The 27,406-nt window shown below is 51.6% G+C and overlaps 7 protein-coding genes across 7 annotated transcripts; 4 read left to right on the top strand and 3 right to left on the bottom strand.

Annotated features, from left to right (window-relative positions):
- Positions 1-68: 68 nt before the first annotated feature.
- Positions 69-1,958, bottom strand: B0H18DRAFT_1041159 (alpha-ketoacid dehydrogenase kinase; the record flags this gene model as incomplete). Its single annotated transcript, XM_048030570.1, has 7 exons — positions 1,790-1,958; positions 1,662-1,739; positions 1,479-1,594; positions 1,195-1,421; positions 906-1,144; positions 754-856; positions 69-639 (listed from the first exon to the last, which is right to left on the bottom strand). The coding sequence occupies exons 1-7, from the start codon at positions 1,854-1,856 to the stop codon at positions 69-71; spliced, it is 1,401 nt and encodes a 466-aa protein (XP_047887220.1). The 5' UTR covers positions 1,857-1,958.
- On the bottom strand, positions 1,959-3,925 carry B0H18DRAFT_1041146 (6-phosphogluconate dehydrogenase C-terminal domain-like protein). The gene is made up of 6 exons (XM_048030569.1): positions 3,888-3,925; positions 3,129-3,830; positions 2,949-3,072; positions 2,407-2,899; positions 2,188-2,330; positions 1,959-2,131 (listed from the first exon to the last, which is right to left on the bottom strand). Exons 1-6 carry the CDS (start codon positions 3,906-3,908, stop codon positions 2,100-2,102), a joined length of 1,515 nt encoding a protein of 504 aa, XP_047887219.1. The 5' UTR covers positions 3,909-3,925; the 3' UTR covers positions 1,959-2,099.
- A 29-nt stretch (positions 3,926-3,954) lies between these two features.
- Positions 3,955-5,968, bottom strand: B0H18DRAFT_1041144 (mitogen activated protein kinase-like protein). Its single transcript, XM_048030568.1, has 9 exons — positions 5,753-5,968; positions 5,400-5,632; positions 5,223-5,318; positions 5,069-5,160; positions 4,887-5,011; positions 4,676-4,833; positions 4,538-4,624; positions 4,373-4,472; positions 3,955-4,319 (listed from the first exon to the last, which is right to left on the bottom strand). Exons 1-9 carry the CDS (start codon positions 5,832-5,834, stop codon positions 4,279-4,281), a joined length of 1,014 nt encoding a protein of 337 aa, XP_047887218.1. The 5' UTR covers positions 5,835-5,968; the 3' UTR covers positions 3,955-4,278.
- A 186-nt stretch (positions 5,969-6,154) lies between these two features.
- B0H18DRAFT_1041135 (uncharacterized protein) lies at positions 6,155-8,808 on the top strand (the record flags this gene model as incomplete). The annotated part of the gene is made up of 2 exons (XM_048030567.1): positions 6,155-6,260; positions 6,359-8,808. Coding segments are annotated over 2 exons (2,136 nt in total), but the record flags the coding sequence as incomplete, so codon positions are not given.
- A 3,218-nt stretch (positions 8,809-12,026) lies between these two features.
- B0H18DRAFT_959263 (uncharacterized protein) lies at positions 12,027-12,596 on the top strand (the record flags this gene model as incomplete). Its single annotated transcript, XM_048042795.1, has 5 exons — positions 12,027-12,069; positions 12,126-12,226; positions 12,307-12,354; positions 12,375-12,422; positions 12,471-12,596. The coding sequence occupies 5 exons, from the start codon at positions 12,027-12,029 to the stop codon at positions 12,594-12,596; spliced, it is 366 nt and encodes a 121-aa protein (XP_047887216.1).
- Positions 12,597-16,164: 3,568 nt separating this feature from the next.
- Positions 16,165-22,177, top strand: B0H18DRAFT_959262 (uncharacterized protein; the record flags this gene model as incomplete). Its single annotated transcript, XM_048042794.1, has 21 exons — positions 16,165-16,280; positions 16,307-16,404; positions 16,558-16,755; positions 16,811-16,849; positions 16,910-17,046; positions 17,104-17,186; positions 17,242-17,545; positions 17,606-17,783; positions 17,846-17,958; positions 18,012-18,565; positions 18,588-18,668; positions 19,172-19,521; positions 19,606-19,758; positions 19,819-19,883; positions 19,931-19,960; positions 19,986-20,016; positions 20,041-20,490; positions 20,570-20,815; positions 20,853-21,145; positions 21,190-21,781; positions 21,894-22,177. 21 exons carry the CDS (start codon positions 16,165-16,167, stop codon positions 22,175-22,177), a joined length of 4,395 nt encoding a protein of 1,464 aa, XP_047887215.1.
- A 3,382-nt stretch (positions 22,178-25,559) lies between these two features.
- B0H18DRAFT_847133 (uncharacterized protein) lies at positions 25,560-25,787 on the top strand (the record flags this gene model as incomplete). The annotated part of the gene is made up of 1 exon (XM_048039568.1): positions 25,560-25,787. A coding segment is annotated over one exon (228 nt), but the record flags the coding sequence as incomplete, so codon positions are not given.
- Positions 25,788-27,406: the final 1,619 nt, after the last annotated feature.

The following is a 27,406-nucleotide window of genomic DNA, read 5'->3' as shown; positions in this document are numbered from 1 at the left end:
GCAATGCAATGGGTGAGATGTGAAAAATTATGGTGGCGTAGCAGTAGTCCGTGTGCGTGCGGGGCAGGTTAGGGAAGGGGTTCACGATTGCTGGACAGCCGGTTGAGGTGGATGTAGACATCGGTGCCGAAGCCGTCCATCGAAATGAGGCGCAGATCACCGCCAAAGTATCGTGCGTACTGCAAGACGATCGGCGCGTCACCGTCAGTGGTGTTCACCGGCGTCGATACGCGGGGAGGGATACATACCAATCTCGACAGCGGCAGGCCGTACCCGAAGCCGGCCATGGGCGCCTTGAAGTCGCTCGCCTGGAAGTCCTGGTCGATGTTCTGCCCCTCCATGGTAGTGTACATGTACGTCCAGATGAGCGGGATCGCGCTGCGCGGGATGCCGCCGCCCTCGTCCGAGATCTTGATGGTGATGTCCTCCTTGCCCTCGACGACGATGACCTTGATCGGCGGGAAGTGGTCTTCGTGCTCCGTCCCGAGACGCTCGACGACCGCGCGGAGCGAGTTCTTGAGCAGCTCGAAGCAGATGTGCGACAGGTGGCCTGGCACGTAGGCGAAGTGCAGGTGTTTCGGGCAGATGAGCTGCACGGGCGGCCCTTTGAACATGGCATAGTGCTCCTCGCAGACGAAGCTGGGACGTTGTCGTGAGCATGCGGTCGGGGAATGATGTCGTGTGACATGGAACACGCACCGAGCATTCTCGATCGCTTCTTGAAGAATGTCATGAACGTTCTGACCGGGTCACATGGTCAATACATGGTCCGGGACGGGCTGTACGATACATACCGCTCTTGTGCAGATGATCCCGACGTAGTCGGGGTGTGGCTGCAATGTATTCAAGGCAATGTCTATGCAGACGTGAGTGCGAACCGGACGGACGTGAATGCGAAGGCTTACGTTGTCCGATGAGGAACCGTATCCCTATTCGAGACAGATAAAACCGATCGAGCCAGTGCTGCACGTCGAGGTTGATATTCCGTGCGTTCTGACTGCGCTTCCACTCGAGGACGCCCTGGGCGACCGTCGTGACTGTGGGGTCGTGTCTCCGCTTGATGTGCTCCAGCGACTTGGTGAACCTGCGATTGAACTCTTGGACCTCGGGCGGCCAGTCGACCTTGGACGTGTTGGCGTAGTATCTGCGGGCGCAGTTCGAAAGTCGTTCCGCGGAGTGGAGTTAGAGACGCACCTCCGCTCCATAGGGATGCGCATCTTGTGCTTCTGCCCGTTCGAGTTCCCTACCTTCGTGCCTGAAGCGAGCCCCAGCCCTGTGCCCGTTGGGCCTCCATAGTCGTCGACAAAGAAGGGTAGTGAAGGATTAGGTGTTGATTCTGGGAGGACGACGTCAGAGTTCTGCGCCGAGAGTGCGTCGCGGATGTGCCGAGGCAGCTTTGGCGTCGGGAATGAGATGAGCTCCTGGTGGGTTCGTTCGACGTGAGACAGATAGCGGGCACATGAATAACTGTGGCACACCTCGAACGACTGCGCATACCACTCCTTCACCCTGTTAATGGAAGGCATTGCGCTGAGGTTGTGAGGCAGCTGGTCGAGCTCCTTCACGCGGTGAGCGAGGCGTACGGGGAGCTCCTCTACATGAGGTGCAGATATGGACGCGTCAGTGCAGAGGACGTTGAAACAGCGGGTTGGCGCACGCACCGAGCAGGAACTGGCTGGCCCCAAAGAGCGTTCCCTGACTCGGATTCTGTCCGAAGAGGACCATCTGCTGGAGCGAGACTGGTACGGCATGGGTGTCAGGGCTAACAACGCAGCTTAGGGCGACGGACCTCCAGTCTGAGGGAAGGATGCATAGTGGTGGATCCTCTCCCAGAGGGCGTTCGTAATGCGGAACATGGCAGAGGGAGAGCAGCAGCGACCGACTCGCCCGCGCGGGGTCGACGGTGAAATGGCCAGAACGCAGGTCACATGCCCCCGATCCCCGCACTAGACGCCCTTTCACATGATTCCCGCCCGCCCGCCGTCTGAATGAACCCGCCCGCTGTCGCTCTCGTTCTGCTCGTCGTCTCTACGCTCGTCGATACTGTACATGTTCAATCCTTGCCTTTCGCCTGCTCCGCTCTACGTCCGCCGCTCGCACTACGCGGGCTTCCACTCAACGTGGTGTTTCCCTGCCGGCAATGGTCAGAAGCCGGCCCATGCATCAACGCACATCCAGAACACGCACCCTTCTGAACCTCGCCAGGCCCCTCCGACTTGAGGTCATATGAGTGCGCCCCAAAGTAGTCCATCTCCGCCTCCATGAGCTGGCTTGGCAGGTGTTTCCCCGCACAGTACTTGAAATACTCCAGACTCGCGCTCAATGCCGGTCTGGGGTCGATCGTACCCGGTCCGCATAGTCAGTCCCCGTCCGGCAAATAACAAGCCTCTGCTTTCACCAACTCACATGTGAGCATTCCACTCCAGGCCCAGCGCGACCACCCGCCTCAGTGCACCTATCGTGCGTCGGACCTCCTCCCCGACAACGGGCAGCGTCAGAACGTTCGTGACCGTCCCAGATTGCTCCAGAGCGGGCTGCAGTAGGTCGGCGATGTGCTCCGAGCGAATGATACACCCCTCTCTCCAGATCCGCATACATGTCCCCAGGTTTACGCCCCACCCTTCGTCCTCGCTCGCCCGAGCGATCAGGTTCAGTCCCTGTGCGAACGACGCCAGGCACGTACAGTACACCGCAAGGCGAAGATCCTCCACAAACTGCGTCCGGAATGCTTCGTCAACCTGCTGTTTCCTCGCAGCGCCCAAATTTTGTCCAAGGTTCTCGACCACCTTCATGCGTTGGGCCCGGTCGGCGGACGCAATACGGAAGAAGTGAGCACTTGCTATCGTGGGCGCGGAGACATGTCGATTGGCGGCCTCGACGACAGTCCAGAACCCAGTTCCTGCATGCCCGGATCAGTGCGTCTGAGCTTAATTGGCCGTGTGACTTACCTTCCGTGTCATCTGCGTCCTGGACAACCTTGTCTTGGACTTCGTTCAAGACGTGACTCGGCGGACCATCCGGGTGGTGTCTACCACAGATTTCGGCACCTATGTTGATGAGGAAGTTTCGTCTCTACATGTATGCAGTCAACACCTGACACAGTAAGTTCAACACTCGTACATACGCACCAGTTCGCCTTCAGCTCCCCACTGCTCCCAGATCTTCGCGATCTCATCTAACGGGATGTGCATGCACTTGTACAGCAGCTCCCAAGCCTCATTGACGACACCAAGGATGCCCTGCTCAATACCGTTGTGCGCCATCTTGACGTAGTGCCCGCAGCTCGACGGTCCGAGGTTCGCCACGCAAGGTAAGCCCGTCTTGGGATCCTTCGCGGCGAACTTTTCGAGAAGCGGCAAGACGGAGTCAAGCGCCTTTTTGTCGCCGCTGGGCGAGATCGACGGCCCACGACGCGCGGACTGGTAGCCTCCGGACACGCCCATGGACAGGTAGGACACGCCGCGAGGCTGCAGCGCCTTCTGGCGGCGCCTCGCGTTCTCGTACCACTCGTTGCCGCCATCGAGGATGATGTCACCCTCGGTGAGATAGTCGTTGATGTCGTCTATAACCTTGTCTGCGGGGCTGCCGTGCGGGATGCTGAACACGAAGAGCTTGGGTGTGCTTTTGCCGCCGAGGAACTCGAGGAACGGCTTGTACTCCTTGAAAGAATGTACGCGCGGGTGGATGCTCCGGTCGAGGCCGTCTGCGAGGACTTGGCCGAGGTTGTCGATGTTCTGTGGTTTGATGTCGAAGACGCCGACCTCGATACCGTTTTCTGCGAAGAGCATAGCCATGCCCGAGCCCATCGAGCCCGCGCCGATGACGCCAATCTGGCATGTAGTTGTTACTGTAATCCTGTGTTGCAGAGTCGCGTAGATGTACGGTACCTTTGTGAATGTATCAGCCATGTTGGGTTGTGTGGAAGAGAAGGGTGTCGAGAACGAGGACTGATTGGGCAGCTTAAGTATGTGTCTCTAAACATAACGTCGCTCAACGTCGGCGACACGTTCGACGTCATCGAGGACGTATGTACGATCGCACGCCACACGATCGCGCCTCACACCAACTGGCCATGGCGGCATGCTCCAGTCAGACGGTCACGGATGCATAAGTACACTGTACAACTGGACAGAACATGCGAGCGACATAGATCCATTAGATCGCCCCGTCATAGATACATACATGTACACATTAATGGCCAGGGTACTTTTCGGCCTGCCGCGGGGTATTGGCTGCTCAACGCACATCTTACACTCACACTAAAGCAATCAGCAGGGGTTACCGCGGGTGTGGCCGCGTAACCTCGTCGTAGATCAGCACTGCAAGTCAAACGTCGGTTAGCCCTGCATGTGGATGAGGTTTCTTCACGCACCTTTCAGCTCCTCCTTGCCGAGAGCTTCGCCATAGTCAAAGTCAAAGAACGAGGGGTCAAGTGGCTCTGCCGTCGGCTCGTCTTGCGGGTCGTGGTAAGCCTGATACACATTAACGTGGCGATCAGCATAGCGCGCAATTACCGCGTGGGCTGGACGCGGCATACCTCTAGATATGGGTGCTTCAAAGCTTCATCGACTTCGATCCTACGTTTCGGACTGAATGTAAGACATTTGTCCATGAGATCCAGAGCCTATCACGGCCGTCAGCCAAGACTGGATGCCACATGTCCCTCAATTCTTACCAATGGATTCGCAGTCGGGAAGAGCATACTAAATGGCTTCTTCTTCCGGAATGGTAGGGCACGAATGTACTCTCTTGACCGCGGAGACGTGATGGCGTAGAAATCGTCAAGAGAGGGTGTCCCGAGGACATCCAGAATGATAGAAAGCTGGTGGTGATCTGAGGTGCAGGGCAATGAATAGAGAGGCCTACGAAAAGCGACAGCTACGCACAGTCTCTGCCGGGAAAGAGAGGCTTGCCGCTAAGCATTTCTGCGAGGACACAGCCGACGCTCCAGATGTCGATCGCTCGTGTATATTCCTTGAAGGTGAGCATGACCTCTGGCGCACGGTACCACCTAGTACAGACGAACATGATTACTACACAGCTTCCAGTAGACAGTCATCAGACGTACCGCGTCGCGACGTATTCAGTCATGAATGTACTGCTGTCGTTCGCAAAGTTAGGAGGCGGGCGTGCGGAACGTGCAAGTCCAAAGTCACAAAGCTAGGCGATGGGGACGGGTCAGATGGCTTGGGAAGCGCGTCACTCTGCGCGACGGAGCTGACCTTGAGGTCGCAATTGGCGTTTAGAAGTAGATTGGATGGCTTGAGATCTCGATGGAGCACATCAGCCGAGTGCAATGCCTTCAATGCTCGGAGCGTCTGCGTGGTATGGTCGGAGACGAGGCGACGGTCAGCGTGCCAAGAGCAGGGGACACATGGAGAGCCGGCGCATGAGCGCACCTGGTAAATGAAGTACTGGCAGTGATCGTCGCTGAGCTCTTGGGTGCGGATGACACGATGGAGATCCGTCTCCATGAGTTCCTGTACGAGATAGACTTCTTTGAACTCCTCCAGGCTTGGCGGGCGGAGGATATCCAGGATGGAGATGATGTTCTCGTGATGAAAGTGCCGAAGGAGCTTGATCTCGCGGAGGGTGCGGAGGCAGAACATGGAGTGATCGAAGGGGTTATGCGCTTAATGGCGACCTTGCGCTGGGACGGGACGTGGATGGCTGAGCTAGAGCGTGATGGCGTCGCTGTCTAGCGTGCTGTGTGACGAGGGCAGCGGGACGCACCAGACGATGCCGTATGCACCTTCACCGATCACATCGAGGATCTGGTAGTTGGAGCCGACGACAAAGTTGCTCGCCGCCACGCGGTCTTCCGCGTCGGCCATGACGGGGAGGGTTGGAGGCGGAATGCTTGCGGGATGGCGAGGGTGCTGAGGCCGAGCGCTGAGGAGGCAACGTCTGGGATGGTCGTCGGGAGGCCACCGCCCAGTCAGTGTTGTCTCCCCGCCAATGCTTAGACGCCCTCCCGTTTGGGCCGAGACAAGTCCTTATCCGTCCCGAAAATTGAACCACGTGGCCTGTAAGTGCAAACCGAGTTTGGAGGTCCACCGCCGCCCACTGCTCGCCCACAACGCCCCGCCCCCTCCAGCCTCCCCTTCCCCTCCCGCGGCTCATACATCGCTCGCAAATCCCCCATGCCCACAGCAGAAACAGAAAGGATGCCGAGGGCGGCCAGGAGCCCAGCCGAGAGCTTGAGCCCGAGAAGGATAGGGAAAGAGACAAGAGCGGGAAGGCGAAGGGCTCGGCGAAGAGTACGTACCCGTCGATTCACGGTGCCACCAGTTGTTGAGCAGACGTTGCCCCGTCTGCAGCCAAAGATCTCTCCCATGTCCCCTGCAAATTTTCAGAGTCGGCTCGTGCACCGCGGGCGCGTCCTGCCCCTTCTCCCACAACGTCCTGGAGCCCGGACAGCAGAAAGAGGTCTGCGCATGGTTCGTCAAAGGGAACTGCAAGTTCGGACACAAGTGCGCCCTCGCCCACGTCCTGCCCGGGCAGAGCATGTCTATGGACAGGAAGAACAAGAAGGCTGCCCAGCTTGCCGCACAAGCTGGGGGTGCTGGTGGCAGCGGCGGCCGCGAGGGTGGCAGACGTGGTCAGAAGACAGGAGCGCACGGCAGCGGGTCTGGCAGTGCTCAGAATCGAAACGGCCTGCTTTCAGGCTCGACCGCGCCAACGCGAGCTCTGGCGGGTAACTCGCGGTCAAGCATTCCCATGCCTCTGAAGGCCACTTTGTCGCCATCGACCCCTGCGCCGCCTGTTAAAGATACCGACTTTGCTTCGTTCGGTTTGCCCGACGAGAGCAACAAACTGCCGAGCGCGCCCGCACAGGGTAAACCGCCCGCAGTGCCGGCGCCTGACGTCTCTTCCTCGGTGTCTCCTCCCACTACCACTTCGACAGAGCCTGTTCAGATCGAGTCATCGGCGAACGCGGATGCTAGCGAAGCTGGTGCGCTTCCGACAAGCACCCCTACTGCTCCTCGCCGAATGGCAAACGCGCATGGCTCACCGCCAGTCGACTTTGGACCGATCGGATCACCTCCTCGCTCTTCAGAGTCCGCTAGCCGTCTTGCTCGCGTCAACGGGTTCTCTCCGGGTACGTCTCCCCATGCAGCCGGTCTGTCTACTTCTCCCTTTTCGGCCCCGGGCTCTCGCTCCGTGTTCGCAATTCAAGGAGAGGAGGACGCGTCTGGTGGATACGCGGGTCGTTCTGGTCTGTCTGCATCTTTAGGAGCGATGATGACTTGGTCAAAGGATCGGCCATCTCGAAGACTGGACAGCGGTGTTGTAGGCGAGGTGGTTGTCGAGGACGAGGATTTGGAAGAATTCCTCCCAAGTTCCCTTACGGATCTGCTAACGCCTGAGGAGAGATCTAGAAGATTGTCCCGCACGAACGGCGTTCGCCCCAATATGATAGGAGCAGATCGCGACGGAGCAATCGGGGGTCACAGGCTCACGACAGAAGGTCAACATCATAGGTACTCCCGATCGGTGCCGGCACCATCACTGCTTCAGGATATCAAGTCGATATGGGCGGACAACGGTGGGACTGGTGCAGGCCCGTCTGAGTTGGCAGGTGCTACGGGAACGAGCGTCACGGGCGGTGGCCTAGGGAACGGTACGCCGAGCTCGTTTACGTCCAATTCTGGCCTTGCTGGCAGATCAGGCGAAGACATGCTGTCGCCGTCGAACGCTTCTGCAGCGTTCCTCCCAGGTCTTCATCACCACTACCTCAACTCCAAGGTCCAGCGTACAAACATGCTCGGCGGCGGGCTGTCGGCGTTGCACGCGACCAACCCCAACGGTCTGTCTCACGCCAATGTTGGCACGCACCCACCGAGTCTTGCACCGGGTGCCTTGTCTCCACCTCATACCAGCGCTCTCGGCAATCGACCTCCCATGGGCAGCCCGTCATCGGATGTGTTCTTCGGACAGCAGCGACATCCTGCGCCGATGATCAATGACGGGTGTGTTCTTCGTGTAGATGGTCCTAACGCGACATACTCACCATTTACCAGAGCTTTACAAGCACACGCTCCCGGGCAGAGTCTACCTCAAGGACTGGCGGCAGGGTATTCGAGGATTCACGCTTTGCCTCCGCCCGTCATCGCGTCTCCATCCACGCCAGGCGCTTTCAGTCAAGCGGGCGGGTACTCGCCAGGTACCAAAGTGTTTGGGCACGCGCAAAGTCCGTCGGGTGACTGGCACAGTGTGTCGCCCGGGGCTGCGAACGCATTGGACGCTCTCGTGCACTTCAACGCACAGGCTTCTGCAGCAACTAACACAACGTCCCTGGGAGGTTTGGAGACGGTCTTCTCGCGATTGTCTTACTCTGCTGCCGCGACACGTATGTTCCCTGCTTCATGTGTCTTCATATATTGACAATTATCCTTGACAGGTGGTCCACAGGCGACCATTGGCAACACCGCCCGTAACCTAGTGGGCGTAGCTATAATCCGCAAGGTTCCTTGAGTCCCCTAAGCGGGCCAGTGCTAACCGGTGATGATGATGACCTGTTCAGTATGGACGGTTAAGCTGTACTTGACTGTTGTATGTACAAAAGTAGTGTTTTCTGTGTTGCAGTAGGTCCAGAGATCATGTATAATTTAAGTTGCTATGGGTTCTGGGCAGCACTCGGCACATCTACAGTAATCTGATGGTCATGTTTTGTACTGCTATGCAATGCTTTGTGTGTGCGTGATCTGTTTGCAACAGAGGCTCTTGATATTCCTTGGTATTGGGTATTAGGTATTGGAACTTTCTGGGAAGAGGTTATTAGAGCAATGCCATTTGCTAATTATGACACAGAAAATGTGGGGTGGGAAATAGATGCAGATCTGTTGATGCAACCATGTAATTCATGAAGACATGCCCATGACTCAAACTGCCATATTCTATTAAACAATGAGACTTTGAAATGGTAGTAGACTGATCTGACAGCCCATCATCAAGACATTAATTGAAGCTGTGCTCCATTGGGTCCCTCATCTTAAGCAATAACAAGTCCAAATAAGATACTCAGAGCACTCTCGACTACTATCGGCGCTATGGTGGGGTCACATGTGCCACGGTGATAAGTGGTACATGACCATGTATGGACATGATTGAAATCGAGTAAAATGTCTGAATAGCACCAGAGTGTGCAATGAGCCCCCAAGGCATCCCCTGTGAGAAACAATCTGTGTACTCATGTATGGCAAGGAGAGAAATAGAGCCTGTTCATATTATGTAGTATGGTGTGCCACAATGCAGGTGTCTCATAGTTGCGCAAGTGGCAAAACACTCAGCTTACAAATCAGCTGAAAGCTAGTGTTTTGGCTGACATTGGTTTTGCCCACTGAGGCCTTTAAGAAGAATTTTGATAATGAGGCAAGCAGCCTTGGGCCCTTGACAGGCCTAGACGTAGTAAGAATGGTCACCTCAATGGTGTCAAAACAGTGAGGATTGCATTTGTGCACAGTGCATAGTACAGTGGTACTACATGTGACTCTACTACCACAATTTGCAGTACTACTTATGGCTATCATGTAGATCAATCTGGACAGTGCACAGTGGAAGGGAAACAGGAAGCAAGTTAATGAGCAAGGTGGTGAATGGACTCAACTTGGACATGTCTGTGGCTGAGCTTTGGCTACTGCCAAGAGTGAGCACTCAGGTGGAATAAATGTATCTTCACATGGAAAAGGCACAATGGCTGCCAAAATGCATGATCAGATATAAGATACACATAATATCTCCAATTTGAGTGTGCTCAATGGGAAACTAGTCTACGTAATTTGGAGAAGATAGGGGTTTTCTTGTTCTTGCCCCCTCAGGAGGGTGTCAAGTGCCAACAGCCACAATCACATGATGCAGTCAAAAATTCTCTGGGTATATCTTATGAAGACCTTGTTCCTGTTATGTCCACTGTACTGACATGTAATGACTGAAGGTTACAAAGCATTATTCTACAACTTGCTGGGGAGAGGGCCATGGCTGGCAGTGCAATCCCATTGGTTTAGACACATATTGATTTGTGAAGAAATTCATTATTTCACATTTGCACTATCTAGTTGCTGCCTGATGACCCAAATATTCCATGTATCCTGGTTATCCATATTGTTGATTTCAGTGCTCCATGATGAGCAATATTCCAATTGAGTAAGTAAGCTGCCATGTGTTGTGTATAATTGCTATATTCATAGGAAAGTGTCTGTGAAGAGCACAGACATGCATACTCAATGGTCATGGTGTCCAGTCATAAGTCCCATGAACACAAAGGGTTTATACCTTTGTGAGATAATTTACAGTCTCATTTGCTGGCTGACACTTCTTTTGTATGCATACACATCAGCCACAACATTGCTCTCATTAAACCACCCTCTCAATATATCAGATTCTCTACTGTTGATTTGGCATGGCAGGTACTCCAACAGATATTACCACAATGCACCATCTGTAATAATACCTGCTTGTTAGACCTTCCCATGATACATACAATGCTGTTCAAATGGCACACTGGGTCTAAAGTGTTATTTTACCACTTTCCATATACCATCAAAGAACCCAGCATGAGTTAGCCTACTAGCTGGCATTTGTAATAACATGTAAGGGAAAATGTTGCTGCCAATGAGAGCAATCTGAAGTCACTTATTGTTGACTAGAGATCTAGAGAAGGACAATCAGATATTTGCCTAGAAGTCCACCATAGTATGGTCTCTTGCTTGTTGCCTAGTAAACAATGAAAGTCCAAGTGACAAAAGACATTGCACACATAGACATCATCAATACATGGTACAATCATTCCCTGCCCATATGAACAAGCCAAGAATTTTATCACCACATACTAAGGGTCATTGCATAACAATAGGACCTGGTAATACATTAGCCTGTAATATGATCATAGAGGTTAGATATGCTCCAGGAAATGTTCATATGAGGGAGTAGAGTTGATGTCATCTTATTTTCTGCCATTTATCCAGCACTGCAGCAATCATGAAGGGCTGGGATATACTATGTATGGTAAGTCTGCATGTCTAATTGCTCACCTCATGACACTGGTAGTCTACAGAGTTCTCTAGTAAGAGTAGTAAATGCACAGTACAATGTCTCTGTGTCACTTCTAGGATCAGTACAGTATGAACAAATTCTGGAACCCATATTTGTGATGGCTATGACATTATACAAGGGACATGCAAAGCAGAGTGAATAATATGAGGATTTTCAGCATTGATTGGGACTTTTGTGCTGCAGGTATTCACTGTTGAGTGATCATGGTCCACATAAGGGGTTGAAACAGAAGCCAATCACTAGTTATGGCAAGTAGTACAAGGTGGGTAGCATCTTACATAACATTTCCCTCTTTTGTCTGCATTTTCTGAGCCCAGACAGGTAATTCAAACTTTCCAGGTCAGCTACTACATAGTATCCACACAATTCATAGGTAATTGGTAAGCACCAGAGGAAACACAAACAATGTGAAAGAATGTGTGTGTACAGAGGTATGTGTATTTTATTTTGCTTTGTGAATGGTGCCATTGATATGAATGTATGGGAAGGCATACTATGTACAGACTCTACAACATCATACATGTGACTGGGAATATACCCAATTGGTTTTGCATTTTTGGGAGGCCACAGCACAGCAAATACAGTGTCACTGATGAGCTTGTGGCTGGAATTCAAACTCAGCTCCAAAGTTTGGCACCCTGCATGTTCAGGGCCTGTTGAACTGTTGAACTAAACATAGCAGCCTATGATTCTGTTTGGAGTTGCCAGTTCCTGACAATTCCAGGTGATACTGGTGGTTACAAGATATACAAAGACTCACTGAAAGAGTGGCTTATATCAGGCCATGCATGGGAAACTCTGCACTATCATAGGTTTTTTGCCACATGTGAGCCTCAATAGTGAGCACAATATGGATGTATAATACTCCTTGATTTTCTTCTGATTTTCCTGCTATTTATCCAGTACTGCAGAGGCCATCCATAGCCAACTTCCTAAATGGGCAAGAGGCTAACCATATATGGCAGGTTTCCATGTCTGCTTCAAAGACTCCCCTCATACCTGTGGAGCTCTCTAGTAAGTATGCACAGCAAGATCTGCTCATATGCCTCAATATCACTTGTCATGGCCAGTGCTCTCAAAGATACCTAATCTGGACACACCTATGAGTATCCAAGGAGCATCCCATGGAGAAGGAATATTTTGGGATTTTATCGCATTTAATGGGGCTCTAGTAAGAGCTCAGTTAGTGCTGCTTGAAGCCATCAAAAAACTCGGCATGAAGAGCTGAGATTGAGAACATTACTTTAAAAGGGAGCATTTGTCAGCATCCCAGCCAATGGGAGTGCTCCAAAATCCCTTGTGAGTGACCGGCCTGTCAGCGACTCCGCTTCGGCAACGGGCGCTCAATGGAGCGCTTAGTAAGCGATGTAAGTGCACACTGTTACTGCAGCAAAACTCACTTGTTTTGGGCTCAGAAAAGTAAAGGAAAATCGGATAATATTCTTGGAGATCTGTGGGACATGCCTAAGCATATTGACCAGTGGAGAGAACTTCCAAAACCATTCATTCAGTGCTGGGACACTAACACATCAATGTTATGACAATATTTCCCCATTCATAGCAGTACTGTGCATTGCTAGACACACTCATGCTCTGTGAACTACATGCATGGTCTATAAAGGACATGATATGTGCTATAGAGCCAACAATGTGTTCATTTTTGTAGTCACTTGTGAATGAACTTTGCATTGTGCTATTCATTGAGCCACTTCTGGGGCTCAAATTTATCATAGACACTCTGAATGAAGGGCTATAAGGTGAGCTTACTATATCTATTACAGTTGGTGGGAGCTCAGTCAGTGTATCTCAATCAAATGCTACCCAATTATGTCTACAGAGGTAGAGGTGTTTCTCTGCTTTTTTGGGTTTTGGATATTTTGGCAAGCCATACTAGTCATAGACTGGGGGAGCTCCATGAAGGATCAATTTATTACACACAACAGGCATTACAAAGTAGTCCAATTGCACATAATATTGCCTGATTTTATCTGCATTATTTGAGCCCAGACTGAGCAGCTGAGTGAAAGTTACCATTTGAGGCAGGTCAGCTACCCTATATGGCAGGTCTCAGATGTCATAGAGACATAGAGAATCTATGGGCAGTCTATAGGCTTCAAAAGATTCAATTTGGGAGTGAAAAGGAATGCATTCATGTGCACAGAGGCATATGTGTGTTTTTTTTGTTTTGTGGATTGTGCCATGACCACTGAACATCATGGGCATGTCATACCAGCTATAGGGTCTATGACATCATACCTATCATCAGGAATATTTTGTATATTTTACGCATTTTTGGCTTGTGGCTGAGATTCAAACTCAGCCCAAAACCTCGGCAGCCTGCCTGATTAGTGATTAGGGCAGGAAAGCACCTGCTGAGCCAATTAGAGCAGCCCAGCATCCCTCCCATGCTGTTTGGAGATGCACACATCCCAAAATTTGGCACCAATGCACCTCCAAACAGCATCTAGGTGCTTAGTAAGTGATGTAGGTGTGGACTGTTACTGTGGTCAAATGGGGCTTGTTGAGACCCGGGGAAAAGCGGAAAATCAGACAATATTCAGAATGATTCAGGCAAGATGCTTATAGCCTTGGATGATACAAGTGCCACATCAGCTAAGGCACTATTCTCATTAACAAGGTGAGATTGACTTTTAACCTTTACATCTTTTTATGCTACCATCTTTGTTAACTCGAAGGACCATACTCGCTTACTCTCATACTCTCACTCTCGACAGTCAACTCGCTTCATCCAACCTCTGCGCTATCCATCTACCCCATCTACCCCCAACCCATGTCGACCACGACAACCAAAACCAAGCAACGGGCTCAGCCGACAACAATGAGCCGACCTGTCACTCGTGCATCGAGCCGAGCCACAATGCAGACACAGCCCGATACGGTTAGTGCATTGCATGGGTATGAGTAACCCATGTGGGTCATGGGTATGGGTATGCATGGGTATGGGTATGGGTAGCCAAAATCTGACCCATGTACCCATGAAACCCATGGACTTCTGCAGTGCTTATCCACTGGCAGTAATCAATGTTAATTCCTAGCCAGGTATTCAGTGTTGTGTCACTCTCATAGTATGCTAGCATTTAGGGTGTCACCATTCTGAAGCTTGCTTGAGAGTATTTTGCAATAGTGGCAGTATGGTAAAGTCACCAGTCATTTTTCCCTCAAGACTCATTGACCATGCATGACATGGCTTTTGCCAATATTGATATGCTATAATCAAATACACAGATTGCTGAGGCCATCAAATAAGCAAATGAAATATCTAATGTGCATTGCAGTGTATGTGCTGTTGTGGCTCAAATGAAGAATTAGGAGAAAGCTCAACTAACCTTTTCAATGCACAATGATTACTGCAGTGCCATGTGTTTGTCAGTATGGTGTAGCTGGAATGCTCTACCAAACAATGTGACCATACTGAATCCTACTTACTTTAAAGCTGTCTTTGTTAGACAGCTGGTAATACTGTGTAATGCTTAGTTGGTCACCTGTGACAAGGGATCCTGATGGAAAAGAAATCAGCATGATTGCTATGTCACAAACACTTTGAGATGGGCCTATATGCTTGTCACACCAGCAGTACATACCTATGAGGTAGTGTTCATGCCTTGTTGGTCAATTCAATAAATTCAAGGTGCTAGTGGAATGGTATTGACAGCGGCCACATGACCACTCAGATGACAAACCTTCTTAACATAGAGTAGGGCCTATATGCACCACTTCACAATTGGCAAGCTAAGCTCAATGAAACTGCCTTTTGGCATAGTCATTGACAGGCCTTGCCCCTTATTGATGCTATATTGGTGAAAAAGTAATGAAATGTGGGGATCCTGTGATGATATTGCTTAATAATCCTGATATGACTCTCTTCCCACAGGCTGTTATATGTGAAAGACACTGCTGGTATTGATGGAGCACTGCTACATCTTTCCTGTGATTCAGTTGTGTAGTTGTTGAGTCTGAGGTATATTTATCTGCTGACTGTTGACCTGTGATACTGCTATATGTAAACAGCACATGTTATAAGGCTCTGCCCATTGCCTCACTGTTCATATTTGGTAAAATATGTAAGATCTATGGATGTATACAACCTTGCTAGTTTCATTCCTCAGTTCTTGTGGGTCTGTGTAGCTATTTGTACTGTTATGACACACTTGTGTAACCACCAGAGTTATGAGTTGTAATACATACCTTGCTTACATGATCTTTGTGCCTTGTTTACATTGTTTTCCCTTTTTGTCAGTTGTTCATCTTTGCCTATCCTGTATTACCTACCCTTCAGTTCTTACTTCAGGCAACACACTTGCCCATTCTATTGCAGTATAACAAGTGAGCATGACATGCAACAACACTACAGGTCTACAACTTGGAAAAAGGTACACCCCTGTGTATTGCTATGTTTGACTTTGATACACTGGGAACCTTTGACCCCTCCCATACCCACTCATTTTTCTATTGTTCTTGCATGTATGTGGGACAAAAACTGGAAACTCCCACTGTTGTGATTGACCACACAGTCAGTGAACTGGTCTGAGGGGTGCTCATCCTTGGTCTTGCACATAGCATCAATTTATGATGAGAATTCACCAACTGTACAGTGCCTGATTGATATTCTGGCCTCTGCACAATAAGTGTCATCATATCTTGCAAGCCATTGAGCATGAACTGCACATAGGACTACCCATAACATTACCCATACCCATGGGTACTCAGAATACCCATGCAAAACCCATACCCATGGCATGGGTATGCAACCCATGTGGGTATGGGTATGGGTATGCTCTGAGACACCCATGGGTACACCCACGCTATGCACTACGGGCACGTGAATACGAGCGCATATGGCAGCGATCGCGCCCCTACTCGGCGCTTTACCGCGCTCTCTTGACTGCGACCTCGTAAGAAACCTAGAGATAAAAAAGAGGACCCTTTGCGAGCCACGGTGAGTCTTCTTTAACCAACATTGCTCCGTTGACCAGACAGTCTTGCGCAGGCAGATCACACAGTTGTATTGGTGTGAATTCGTGTGTATTGAACGCGGATATTAAGTCGGTGAGTACTTAAAGCAGCTTGGGTCTCTATACTACGTACCGCATGCCCTGTACCACCCTGGGCGTAAAACCACCGAAGCGATGGAGGCGGTGGCATGGGAAATGGCTGCGCATGTCCCCCACTAACGCCGGCCCTGGCTGCGAGCGATTAGAGGCGGGGTACGTACTTTGAAACGATGTCCGAGTGTATCGCAACTCGGTGAGCCGACGCGGAAGGCGCCAGCATCTGACGTGTGCACGGCGGGCGTCCTAGACCTGCTCAGGGCAGCTGGGCCTACTCGAGGTAAGGAATAGGGGGCTGCGCATGGAGCGTACCTCTGAAGGGGGGGACCCCGGCTGCTGTACCTGCGGTCACGTGGGTCAGTGACTCAGCATACGAGGCAAATGAGGCAGCCAGGGTTCTCTGCCAGTCGAGCTTCGTACACTACTATCGTAGGCTCCCCGTACGCATCGATGTCCATGTCTCGCATCGTACGGCAGCGTGCACCGTCTGCTCGTCCCTCCCCCTCTCGTTCCCACTCTCGCATGAGAGGTAGAGGGGACAGCAACTCACACAAGGGTACTGTTCAGAGACCTGAAGATCGCGCTCTCTACCAGATTGAAGTGGACAACATTTACAATTGCCCCACACAAGGTGAGAACCATAGCCTACATTGTGAGGGTACAGCAAACTGATCAACTTGGGCCAGTCGCCCATCCTTCTGGCCACCAGAAGTCTAGGGACCCTGGTAAGTAAACGACCTTGGAATCACCGTCTATCAGACACCTCACCCGACCCGCCATCTTAGACATAATTGATCGCAAGGTCGAGGAGAACAAGGATGCAGTCGAGCAACATCAACTAACCTATCCAGCTGTGGTCCACAAGGCCTTCGGTAACTTGGTCTCAGCTCCCGGTTTTCCGTACATTCGCGACATCGATTGGGTGCGTCTCATCTTCCGTTTCTCAGTGTAGTACTCCTCTAACATCATGTCTACACAGCTAGTCAAGGACTTTACGAAGGAGGATTGGGAGCAGCTGCAGCTAACGATCAAGGAGGAGCATCCGCAGTTGATCTTTGTCAAGTGCGTGCGCTAGGGTAGGGTTTCTCATCTCAACTGCTGAAGCGCGTCACTATAGGTACTATTATGATCAAGAGGCGTGCACTCTCAACATGAGCTCGCCGTTCTTTCTTCACGAGGACATGATACACGCGTTTGTTAATTTGGTCAGGAGGAAAGTGGGCATCTACGTGCCGCCCCAGTTCCTGCACCAAATCTTTACTGCGGTCTTGCAACTGGCGCCCCATCACCCTGTTCCTGGGGAGACCGAACAGGTCACAGTTCCGGACTCCGTCGTCAGCCTGGTGATGACGGCTGGAACGTACCCGATGGGCCTACTGGAGGTGTCGAAGTCTCAGGATTTCCGGAAAGCTTTGCGTAAGGTGAGTACGTGCAGGCTGACATTCCTGTCTATTACAGTGCTAACATGAGGAGTTCCACAGCTCTACCACGCCGGGCGACAGCACATCCTGAACACTAAAGAGATACAAATGTCATTCCTGTTCTGCATCAATGCTGAGGAATACCCGCCCTATCACTCCCCCGACAAAGGCTTGAACGTGCGGGAAAGTGACCTGGCCTACGACGACCAGCAATACGCGCAGCAGCTCTTGGACCACGGTGGGGTCATACCCGGCATAGGCCTTGGAGCGCGGGAGGCCACATGTTCTGCGGGGCGATAGACATGCACCTGTTCAACGTGGACCCACAGAGCACCAGGCAGATGCGTACATTGAAAAAAGGCATCAATAATCAGTGGCCCCTTGAGATGTGGGTTGAGCAGGGTATAGCCATCGTGAGTCTTCGTCTTGTAAACACTGACACGATCAACTGACTATACAACACAAGCCTGTCAAGCGCGACTACAACACCGCCCAGCTCAAACATCAACACGCCAAGTTCCTTGAGGGCCTTCGCCAGGCCCTCGACAACCAGGTTTGCGCTATGGCGGAGGTGATGCAGCTCAAGCAGTCCAAAGACTTGTGGTGGCCGGCCGTACACAAGGCGTCAGACGAAGATCAAGATTACTTCAGAAAAGTCTACTGGCCCACTTTGACGAACAAGCCTATTACGCTCGAGGATGTCGAGAGCTTCATCGACGAATTGATTACGGGCGCAGTAAACGGTGCGCGTTACACGGCTCTATACCGTCTCAACGCATACAACGGCGTAGTCATTCCGTTGCAAGGCCGTACACATCTGGCAGGTGACAAGCCAGATCCCTGCCCTACGCACCTCATGGTGACCGCAAAGGGTCTGAACATGGGGGCAGCCTTGGACGAAAGCCTAACCCGCCTTCAGAATCGGCCCGTGTCCTACAGCGGGCGTACCTCGCGTGACGGGGGCTCGACCGCACGCATGGCTGACGATGACGAGGACCGCGGTAAAGGGAGCTCGACTATGTATATGGATGTGTCTGATGAGGAGCAGGGAGACTAGGGAGGGACACCTCACTCTCAGCTCTTCGCCAGATTGCGAAGGAAACACTCGTCGAGTCTCCGTGAGGTACGTTAATTGTAGGTCCTCAAGTACATCTATTTTATTGCTGTCAACATCATTATCAATCTCGCTATCCATGCTCTCGCCTATCCCTGCTCTCGAGTCGCTCGTCTGTCCGTACTGTACGATTATGAAAGCGTAGAAGTGTTTGTACTTATGTCTGTAACCTCCGCTCCGCAGCCTATACACGCATTGTCTAGCCATCAATCGGGAGCTTCCCAACCGCTTTGCCAATCCGCCGGCAGTCTATCGCTTGACAGCTCAAGCTTGCTCTTGACCTTTGATAGACCACAACGGGTGGTCGAGCAATAATCATTTCGTTTAAATCTACCTATTGCTACATCCACAAACGTCTGGTCGCCTACGCATGGCGCAGTAGTGATCTGGAGAGGCCGCAACGAGGTACTGTACACAATTGATACCAATCTCTGTTTGTTGATAAGTGTCAAAGGTAGTGAATTCTTAGTGTTATATCAATGTATTCGTGAATCTGTCTACCACCGGAACAGTACAAATTCGCGCGGACGAAAAGGTAAGGATAATCCATACATTGCACCCCAAGTTTTAGCGCCCACCGCACTGCGTGCGACCGCCACCGCCACCACCTCCTCGTTGTCCTCGACCACTCCCGCTCTCTGGGCAGCCACCGCACGCACCCGTCTGGCAAACCAGACGCACGCGCCGTCCCAACGCGAAGGCAAACTTGCATCCGCGACTGGCTGGCTGACCTGCCGCCGGTTCAGTCAACGGCAACCAACGACCTGGCACCTCGCGGTACCAGATCACTACTTCCTTCCTCCCCGGCTCCTCACCTCTCCCCTCTCGTCTCGTGACTTGACTTGGGTGGCCTCTCTCTTGGGTCTAGTGACTCTGGCGACTCCTACCGTGGCTCTGGCGACACGCAACCCAGCCGCGCGACCAGGACTTGAATGACGCGCGTTAGGTCCAGCGCCAAGCAGCAAGACTGAGCGGACCACGGAGAACGCAGAGCGAGGAGGGCGTAAGGAGGATAGGGATTATGAGCAGACAGAAAGGGAGAAGGAAGGGTTCGACAACGAGAGCAAGCCGGAGCACCTGGCAGGCTCGATGATTATAGGTACTGTTGAGCAGACTAGGTCACACGTAGTGGACCGCGCTCTAACTTACCTGCTTGAAGGTTGGATACTTGAGGCACACAAGTTACTTTGTGGTGAAGGAACTGAAGAGAGAGCTATGCTACTGGTGGGTCTTATATACATTGAGAGACGCTGACTAATACTACTGTATAGTCCATTCCCACGCATGACTTGCTCTATGCGGTAAGTGCGGATCCAGCATGTGCAGTGTGATCCGGCCCGTGGAACCCGGCGGCCCGGTGGGCGCCTATACGGTTCAACAGGTACGCCCTTACAGGATGTACCTCCTTCGCCGCCGCCTATCCCTGTGCCCGCGCCAACACGCGTATCGACGAACACGAAGGTCGTCGTGCGCCCTGTTGGCTACACATCACACGCACGGGCCCTGGTACAACCTCCAGGTTGTACCGGGCAGAATGCACGGCGACACCGTGGACGCGCAGATCTGCGCGTTCGACGTGCCCTACGCTTCCATGAATGCGCCCAGAGCTGCAGCGACAAATGGAACCTTTGTTGTGCACACTGGGGCCCACGAAGATCGCGTGGTGCGATCCGGCATGGCCTAATGGTCGTACCTTCAGCTCTGCAAGAGGGCACGCCTGTGCTACGGGACGACCTCGCGGCCGTACCTTTCACTCTGCAAGGCGGCACGACGGACCCGCAGCGATGCATGTCCAACCGTGCCCGGCTCAACTTTGACTGCCTGTTTCGCGGTGTTCCCTGACCTCTCGTCGAGCAGTTGCAGCGCGCGATCAACTATGTTTCAAATAAACTGCAACGTCTTCACGGAAGTTCAGGCCCTCGGCCGCTCCAACGCAGCTGAACCCCATTTGGCTCGGCTGGCCGAGGAGTGGGAGGACCCCGACGACCTCACTCGCGACTCAATGTCTGGCAGGCATACAATACGTCCAACCGCAATTCAAGGCGGCCCGCACATCCTCACGGAAGTGCGAGCATCCGGTACAATCGAACCCCGCCTGGGTCAGCTAGCAGGAACGTGGAACAACCTCGATCCACCCTCGGATGGCCAGCACTCATGTGCGGCCGCAGTCCAGGATGACTTGCAACCCCTAAGTACAGGAAGTGCGAGCCTCCGACCTCAAGGCGGCTGAACCTTCAGTGGTTCCGCTGGCAAGTCTCAACCTCAACCTCAACCTCAACCTCAACCTCGGTGTTTCCAGCAACCACCACCTTCCTGCAATCCCGGCGACGCCGCGAGCTCGCCATCCGACGCTGGCGCAGTCCCACCAAACGCGCAAGCTCGAAATCGCAGCCCGCAGTGCAGCAGCCGGGTGCCTACGGATCCCGACCGGCGAGAACGGCCTCCCGACCGTCAACCTGGCGAGAACTTCACAGTTCTCGCTGATGGTTCGTTCCTAGGGACTCCATTCAACTCAATATCGACCTCTCAGCGGCCCCCGACGTCAGTGGCGACTACGACAAGCACATCGTGCGCGCACTCCGTAGATAGCGCTCAGGAGAGAAGGAGGAGAGGGATAGGGACAGAGGAGAGGGATGAGAGTGCAGAGGCAGGAGGGGTAGACGAGGAACGTCTGGCAGAAGGAGGGGAAGGGGAAGGGTGCGGTATAGGCAAGGAAGACGAGCATACGTGCTCGAAAGATGAAGGTGCGTCCCTGCTGGACGTGCCTCCCCCGCCTCTAACCCCACCATCTCCTACACAGCCACCACCACTCGTGACGACCACGACAACCAACACGGTTGCCGTGGCGGTCACCATGCACGTCGGTGGTACTGACGGCCCACGGGGCGACCTACATGTCGCGACCGGCACGGTCACGCAATGCGGTACGATCGGCGAGCTCGCTCGGTCAACCAACGTACTCACCGTCATTGTGGCTCACGCACAGATATCGGCCTTTTCGCGCGACATCTATGATAGACTGAGGAGCTTGGCGGTGAATTGGACTGCGAGTAGCCCACGGTCCTCGCCCCGCCGTCACCACCCCCCGTTCCTGTACCAAATCTTCGTTCTCGCGGGTTCAGGTGCCTGGGCCGTGCAGTGAGGCAGGCACATCAAGTATATCAAGTGATGTGTCCGCATCGACTCGCGCGACGAGGGTGTCATCGTGCACCCGAACGAAGACACATTTCTGAGAGCCGTTTGGTGGCTTCCGGCTGCAGCTGGAAGAACGGAAAGCCCAGCCGACACGAGGGCAGGGATCGACGGACGCAGCGTATGGCGAGCGGGGCTTTGAGCAACCACCGCTTGCTTCATGCCACCGCCAGTATATCGCGCGAAGACGTACTGGTTACGGATCTCACAGAGACACGGACATCAAGCCGTGGGCTCGACATACGGGCCTCACGTCAGACATCGAGACAGGTACCACCAGTACCGCGTGCATCGAGCAATCGACTCGACGTGCAGGATACTGGTGACCGTTACGGCCACGACATCACTTGGGGAGCCAGTACCTCGCACCGCGAAGTACTGGCATTGAACCGAGTATTGACTGTGCCGAAACGTCCAGTAAATGGCGATGTGAGTCGCTGGCCCACGGACAATGCTTTGCGCTAGTCATGTTTCAGTCTATTCACGGACCAACTGGATCACAACTTTGACGAGGCCGAATTCGCGGTGAGTGTTGGCGAGTGGGCCACTTGGGCTCACTGCAAGAGGTTGGCACTTCGCTGTGGAGTCGTGTACTACGGGTCAATGTGTTGCATCAACATTTCATAGGTCAATGACCTAGTAGAACATACTGAAGTCTTGCAAGGAGACCGTACCTCGTACGGGCTCTGTATATTTCACGTCCCCCGCAATGTTGATTTGCTGGGCAACCCTGCAAATGCAAGCACTTTCGAGCTTGAGTGGCATCAAGCGCTTAGTAATGGCGCTGACAACATCAACCTCGAGTCGATTGACAATGCTGCTGTACGTGAAATTTTGCGTAGAGGCCCTGTAATTGAGGCCGTATCTGAGCGCAGTGGAATACACTATGAACATGTTGCGGAAGATCTTGTAGATCCCATATTAGTAGATGCTGCAGTGGCGACTGGGCCAGAGGATTCCGACGCAATGTCGATCTCCTCTTACGACTCAATGCCACCTCTCGAAGAGATCCCTGACCCTGAGTCTGTTGTACCGGACTTTACTGATGTACGCGCTCGCGCTTACAGGCCATTTGCGCATGTTAAGTCATGAATTACTATGGACGAGGTATGAATTACTTCGCAGCCTCAAACACTACCGGCCAAGTGCAGAAGATCACAAACACATTCACGAGTGATTGCTCAACCAAGACTGGATGGTACATTCTATGAACATACCAGATCTGTCTTATGAATACTTAGATGAGCCTTCACTCGACACTACAATCACACTCGCTCAACAAGTGCTGAGCAATGATGCAGAAATGCACGACCCACCTCCGCCATATCCTGCACTACGAGCCATGTCAGCTCGTGCTGCTATGCACACTTCTGATGCACCCAGTTCAAGCTCACAGCCCCTCGCAACGCGCGCAACCGTGCGACGCGCTGTAATGGGCCGTTGGCCTGACTTAACACGGTATGATCAAACTTGCCTGACTGCATATTTGACCATCAATGGGCTTCAAGCCCTGGTATTGCTTTATTCTGGAAGTACTACTGATTCTATTAGTCCAGATTTCGCTCGAGTTGCAGGCATACAAGCCTTCGAACTCGAGAATCCAGCCATCCTGCAACTGGGATGTGTTGGCAGTTGTTCGCGCATCAACTATGGCGCGAACATACCTGTACTTTGGGGAATGTTCCGAGGTGAAGTCTATTTTGATGTGGTGAACCTGGATCGCTATGATGCCATGCTTGGCACACCATTCATGTGAAAGTTTGGTGTATGTCTCGACTTCTCACAGTTGGTGATCTGCATTGGACAGCATGCAATACTGGCACTGCTTCCATGGGAGGAGGAGGACACTGCCAATCATCGGTGGCGAACATTTCCTTCTCGCCGCACCACTGCCAATGTAACGACACAGATGGCTAATCTGCCTGTGCCTGTGCCTTCGCATTCACATTGACTAGCCAACCACTGGCACAGCAGTGGTGAATCAATGGATTCACTGCAAACTGTGTCCTTCCATCACATTACAGCTAATTACCGATCTATAGATAATGAAGCACGTATTGCACAAATGCGTGAACAATTAATGCACAAATATGCAAACTTATTTGGTCCAGTCCCACCAGGACTTCCTCCGGTGAGAGAAGTCAACCACAGGATCCCTCTTATTGATGAGAATAAGAGGTATACCTATTACCTACCAAAATGCACAGACTTTCTCAAGCCAAAACTGCTTGAGAAGATTCAATTGTACACTGCTAATGGATGGTGGAAGGAATGTCAAATGGAGCAAGCTGCTCCGATGCTCTGTATTGTGAAGAAGGATGGTGGTCTTCGCATTGTCGCAGACATTCAGCAACATAACACAAATACAATCAAGGACATCACTCCATTTCCGGACCAAGACCAGATCCGGCATGATGTTGCACACGCACCATATCATTCAAAGATTGATATGTCAAACACTTATGAGCAAGTGCTCGTGGACCCCAAGGACATCCATAAGACTGCCTTCGCGACAGTCTATGGTACATTCTACAGCCTCGTTATGCAGCAGGGAGATACTAACGCTCCTTCAACATTGGTAAGTTTGTACACGTCTACTTAGACAATGTTTTTGTATTCTCAGACACTATTGAGGAACATGAACAGCATCTCGAGTGGGTACTCAAGAAGCTGCACAAAAATTGGCTGTATCTCAGTGTGAACAAGTGCACCCTTTTTGCAAGGCGAGTCAATTGTCTCGGCCATGTCATTGACGAAAAGGGACTGCATGCTGACACGGGCAAGATGTCTCGCGTTCGCAACTGGCCTGTACCTCACAACTGTCACAAAGTACAACGCTTCTTGGGCCTCATACAATACCTTGCTCACTTCATGCCCAATCTCGCTGCTTACACAGGTCCGCTTTTGAGCATCACATGAAATGGTCAGTCTTTCAACTGGTGTCCGATCCACCAGAAATGCTTTGATGAGATCAAAGCACTTGCGTGTAAGACCCCCGTCTTACACCCTTTTGACCCTCGAAACTCAGACCCAATCTGGGTAATTACTGACACGTCTACGTCAGGTGTTGGTGCAGTGTATGGCCAAGGTCCTCAGTGGGATAGCTGCTGCCCAGCTGGCTTCATGTTGAAGAAGTTCATGCCTGTGCAGCATGCGTATTTCACGTATGAAATGGAGGCTCTCAGTGTACTCAAAGCTCTTCTCAAATGGGAATATAAGCTCATACGCTGACATTTTAACATTGTCACTGATCATCATGCACTTGTCTTCATTCAGGACAAGCGCAAACTCGCACCACGACTCGAGCAATGGACTGAATATCTCAGTCGATTCGACTTTGAGATTGTCTATGTACAAGGCTCAAAGAACCTTGTTGCGGACTCATTTTCGCGTTATTTTGCTGACGAAGGTGTGGACGTACTACACAAGCCACAAGACTATGTATCTGCTGACATTAGGATTGACCCATGTGGCGAGACACTCTCAAACCCTCGTCCCACCAAAATCCGTGCTCAACCTGTGCGTGCGTGAAGCCGAGGAACTCGCAGCACACCTGCCACAAGTGGCACACGCACAGGATCAAGAGACGGATCCACCGGATGAAGACTCGGAGTCTCGGACCCAATTACACTCGACTCTGCAGTCTCCGGGCCACCATTGGATACAATCATCCAACAAGCTCTGGACCTGCACAAGACGAATCAGACAATCCGGTCGGGATACTCGAAAGATCGACTATTCCAGGCAATCATTGAGCACCCGGAAGATCATTGCGCATTCCCACTGCGCGACAGCCTATTATGGTATCAACCGTGTGCTGACTGTGAAGTACTGTGCGTCCTGCAAATAACGGTACATTGTCGAGTACTCCCTGAGATTATTCTCAGTGAAGCACATACTGCCATTGGACACTTAGGTACTTGTCGCATGTCAGACTACGTACAATGATGGTATTGGTGGCCGAACATTGGTAAGGATATTGCTTCCTTCTGTGCGAGTTGCACCACTTGCCAAACTACTAAATTCTCACGTCAAAAGCCTACCGGCTTGCTCCACAGCATGCCAATACCGACGCGGCCTTGTCAATCAGTCGGAATGGACTTTGTTGGTCCATTTCCGACGTCGCAAGGCTCCGACTATCTGCATTAGCACATGTGAGATGTACTGTCTTGCATTGGCCTACAACAGTCAGCACAATGTGAAGTCATGGGATTGTCTGATTTTATCTTATTTCCTACTATTTATCTAGCATTGCAGAGACAATCAGACTTTGATATACTATGTGTGGTAGTGTGGTGGCCCCACCTTATGACATTGCTAGCCTACAGATTTCCTCACAACAGTAGTAACTGCATAACACAACTTGTACCATTGAATGTCTTTGTATCACTTTGTAGGATCAGTCCAGTGTGAAAAAGCTCTGTGGACCCACAATTCTGATGGCTATGCTATTGACATGTGACACAGAGTCAGTATTCTGAGCATGCTCAGCATGAACTGTGGCCTTTGTGCCACAGGTGTCCACCATTTTCTGAATATGCCATAGCCTGCCCAAGGGTTTAGAGAGAGAAGCCAATCACTACTTACAGCAAACAGTACAAGGTGAGCCTGAGTGGTATTTTGGGAATTTTCCGCATTTTAGTGGGGCCACAGTACAGCAGGTACAGTGCCACTAAGGAGCCTGTGGCTGAGATTCAAACTCAGCTCAAAACCTCGGCAGCCTGCCTGATTAGGGCAGAAAAGGGCTTGTCACCAATCAGAGCAGCTTGGCATCCCTCTCATGCCATTCGGAGGTGCAACTTTGCCAAATTTCCGCATGGATGCACCTCCGAACGGCATCTGGGCGCCTAATGGGCGCTTAGTAAGCAATGTAAGTGCGGACTGTTACTGTGCTTAAGAGAGCTTGTTTAGACTCAGAAAAAAGCGGAAAATTGAGACAATATTCAAAATGAGCCAGGCAATGTGAATAAAGCTGTATATGGCATGGGTTTGACATCAGATCAGATAGCATTCTCAATAACCTGGTAAGATGGTTGCTGTGGCCCCAGTGAGCTTATATAAGCCTGCTACTTCACTCTTGGAACTGCTCATGTACTGGACAACCCTATAAGATCATAGTGTAAGTACACATTCAGGTATGTATCCCTAGATTGTGTCTGTGAGCAAGACAAAGCCAGCAGTGGATGCATAATTACCATATGGAGTATGTGACCTTCCCAAAGAGGAATCATACACAAACAGGGGCATGTAGGGCTCAGAGAAATGCAGAAAATCTATGAAATATACAGATACATCAAAGACAAGTGTATGATTGCCTTGAGCTGCAATGGTTACCATTACATTGTATGCAAGGGCCATAAGATGGCAAAAGATGCTCAGATTACCCATTATAGTCCTTGTTACCTGTATTATTGAAGCTACTGAGTAGTCCACAGTGTCTGAACTACACATATACATTGCAGTGTACATATAGACCATATTTGAGTCATAAACAAGCAGATTGAATCTGCAGAGGCACATGTGCATTTTTTTGCTTTGCATTTCCTGGGTTAGCC

The sequence above is a fragment of the Fomitopsis serialis genome, assembly GCF_022376445.1.
Source record: "Fomitopsis serialis strain Sig1Antser10 chromosome Unknown B0H18scaffold_134, whole genome shotgun sequence".
In the NCBI taxonomy this organism is placed as follows: domain Eukaryota; kingdom Fungi; phylum Basidiomycota; class Agaricomycetes; order Polyporales; family Fomitopsidaceae; genus Fomitopsis; species Fomitopsis serialis.
The sequence above is the reverse complement of the archived record's forward strand: the minus strand, read 5'-3'. Positions and strand labels throughout refer to the sequence as shown.

What these genes read in the sequence shown, in the direction of transcription:
- B0H18DRAFT_1041146 (XM_048030569.1), bottom strand. Translation starts at nt 3,908, where the DNA reads ATGGCTGATACATTCACAAAG. An exon ending in TGGCTGATACATTCACAAAG is followed by an intron (nt 3,831 to 3,887) that starts GTACCGTACATC and finishes ACTACATGCCAG; the next exon opens with ATTGGCGTCATCGGCGCGGG. An exon ending in GCCTGGCGAGGTTCAGAAGG is followed by an intron (nt 2,132 to 2,187) that starts GTGCGTGTTCTG and finishes CATTGCCGGCAG; the next exon opens with GGAAACACCACGTTGAGTGG.
- B0H18DRAFT_1041144 (XM_048030568.1), bottom strand. Translation starts at nt 5,834, where the DNA reads ATGGCCGACGCGGAAGACCGCGTGGCGGCGAGCAACTTTGTCGTCGGC. An exon ending in GCCAGTACTTCATTTACCAG is followed by an intron (nt 5,319 to 5,399) that starts GTGCGCTCATGC and finishes CATACCACGCAG; the next exon opens with ACGCTCCGAGCATTGAAGGC. An exon ending in ACGCCAATTGCGACCTCAAG is followed by an intron (nt 5,161 to 5,222) that starts GTCAGCTCCGTC and finishes CCCATCGCCTAG; the next exon opens with CTTTGTGACTTTGGACTTGC.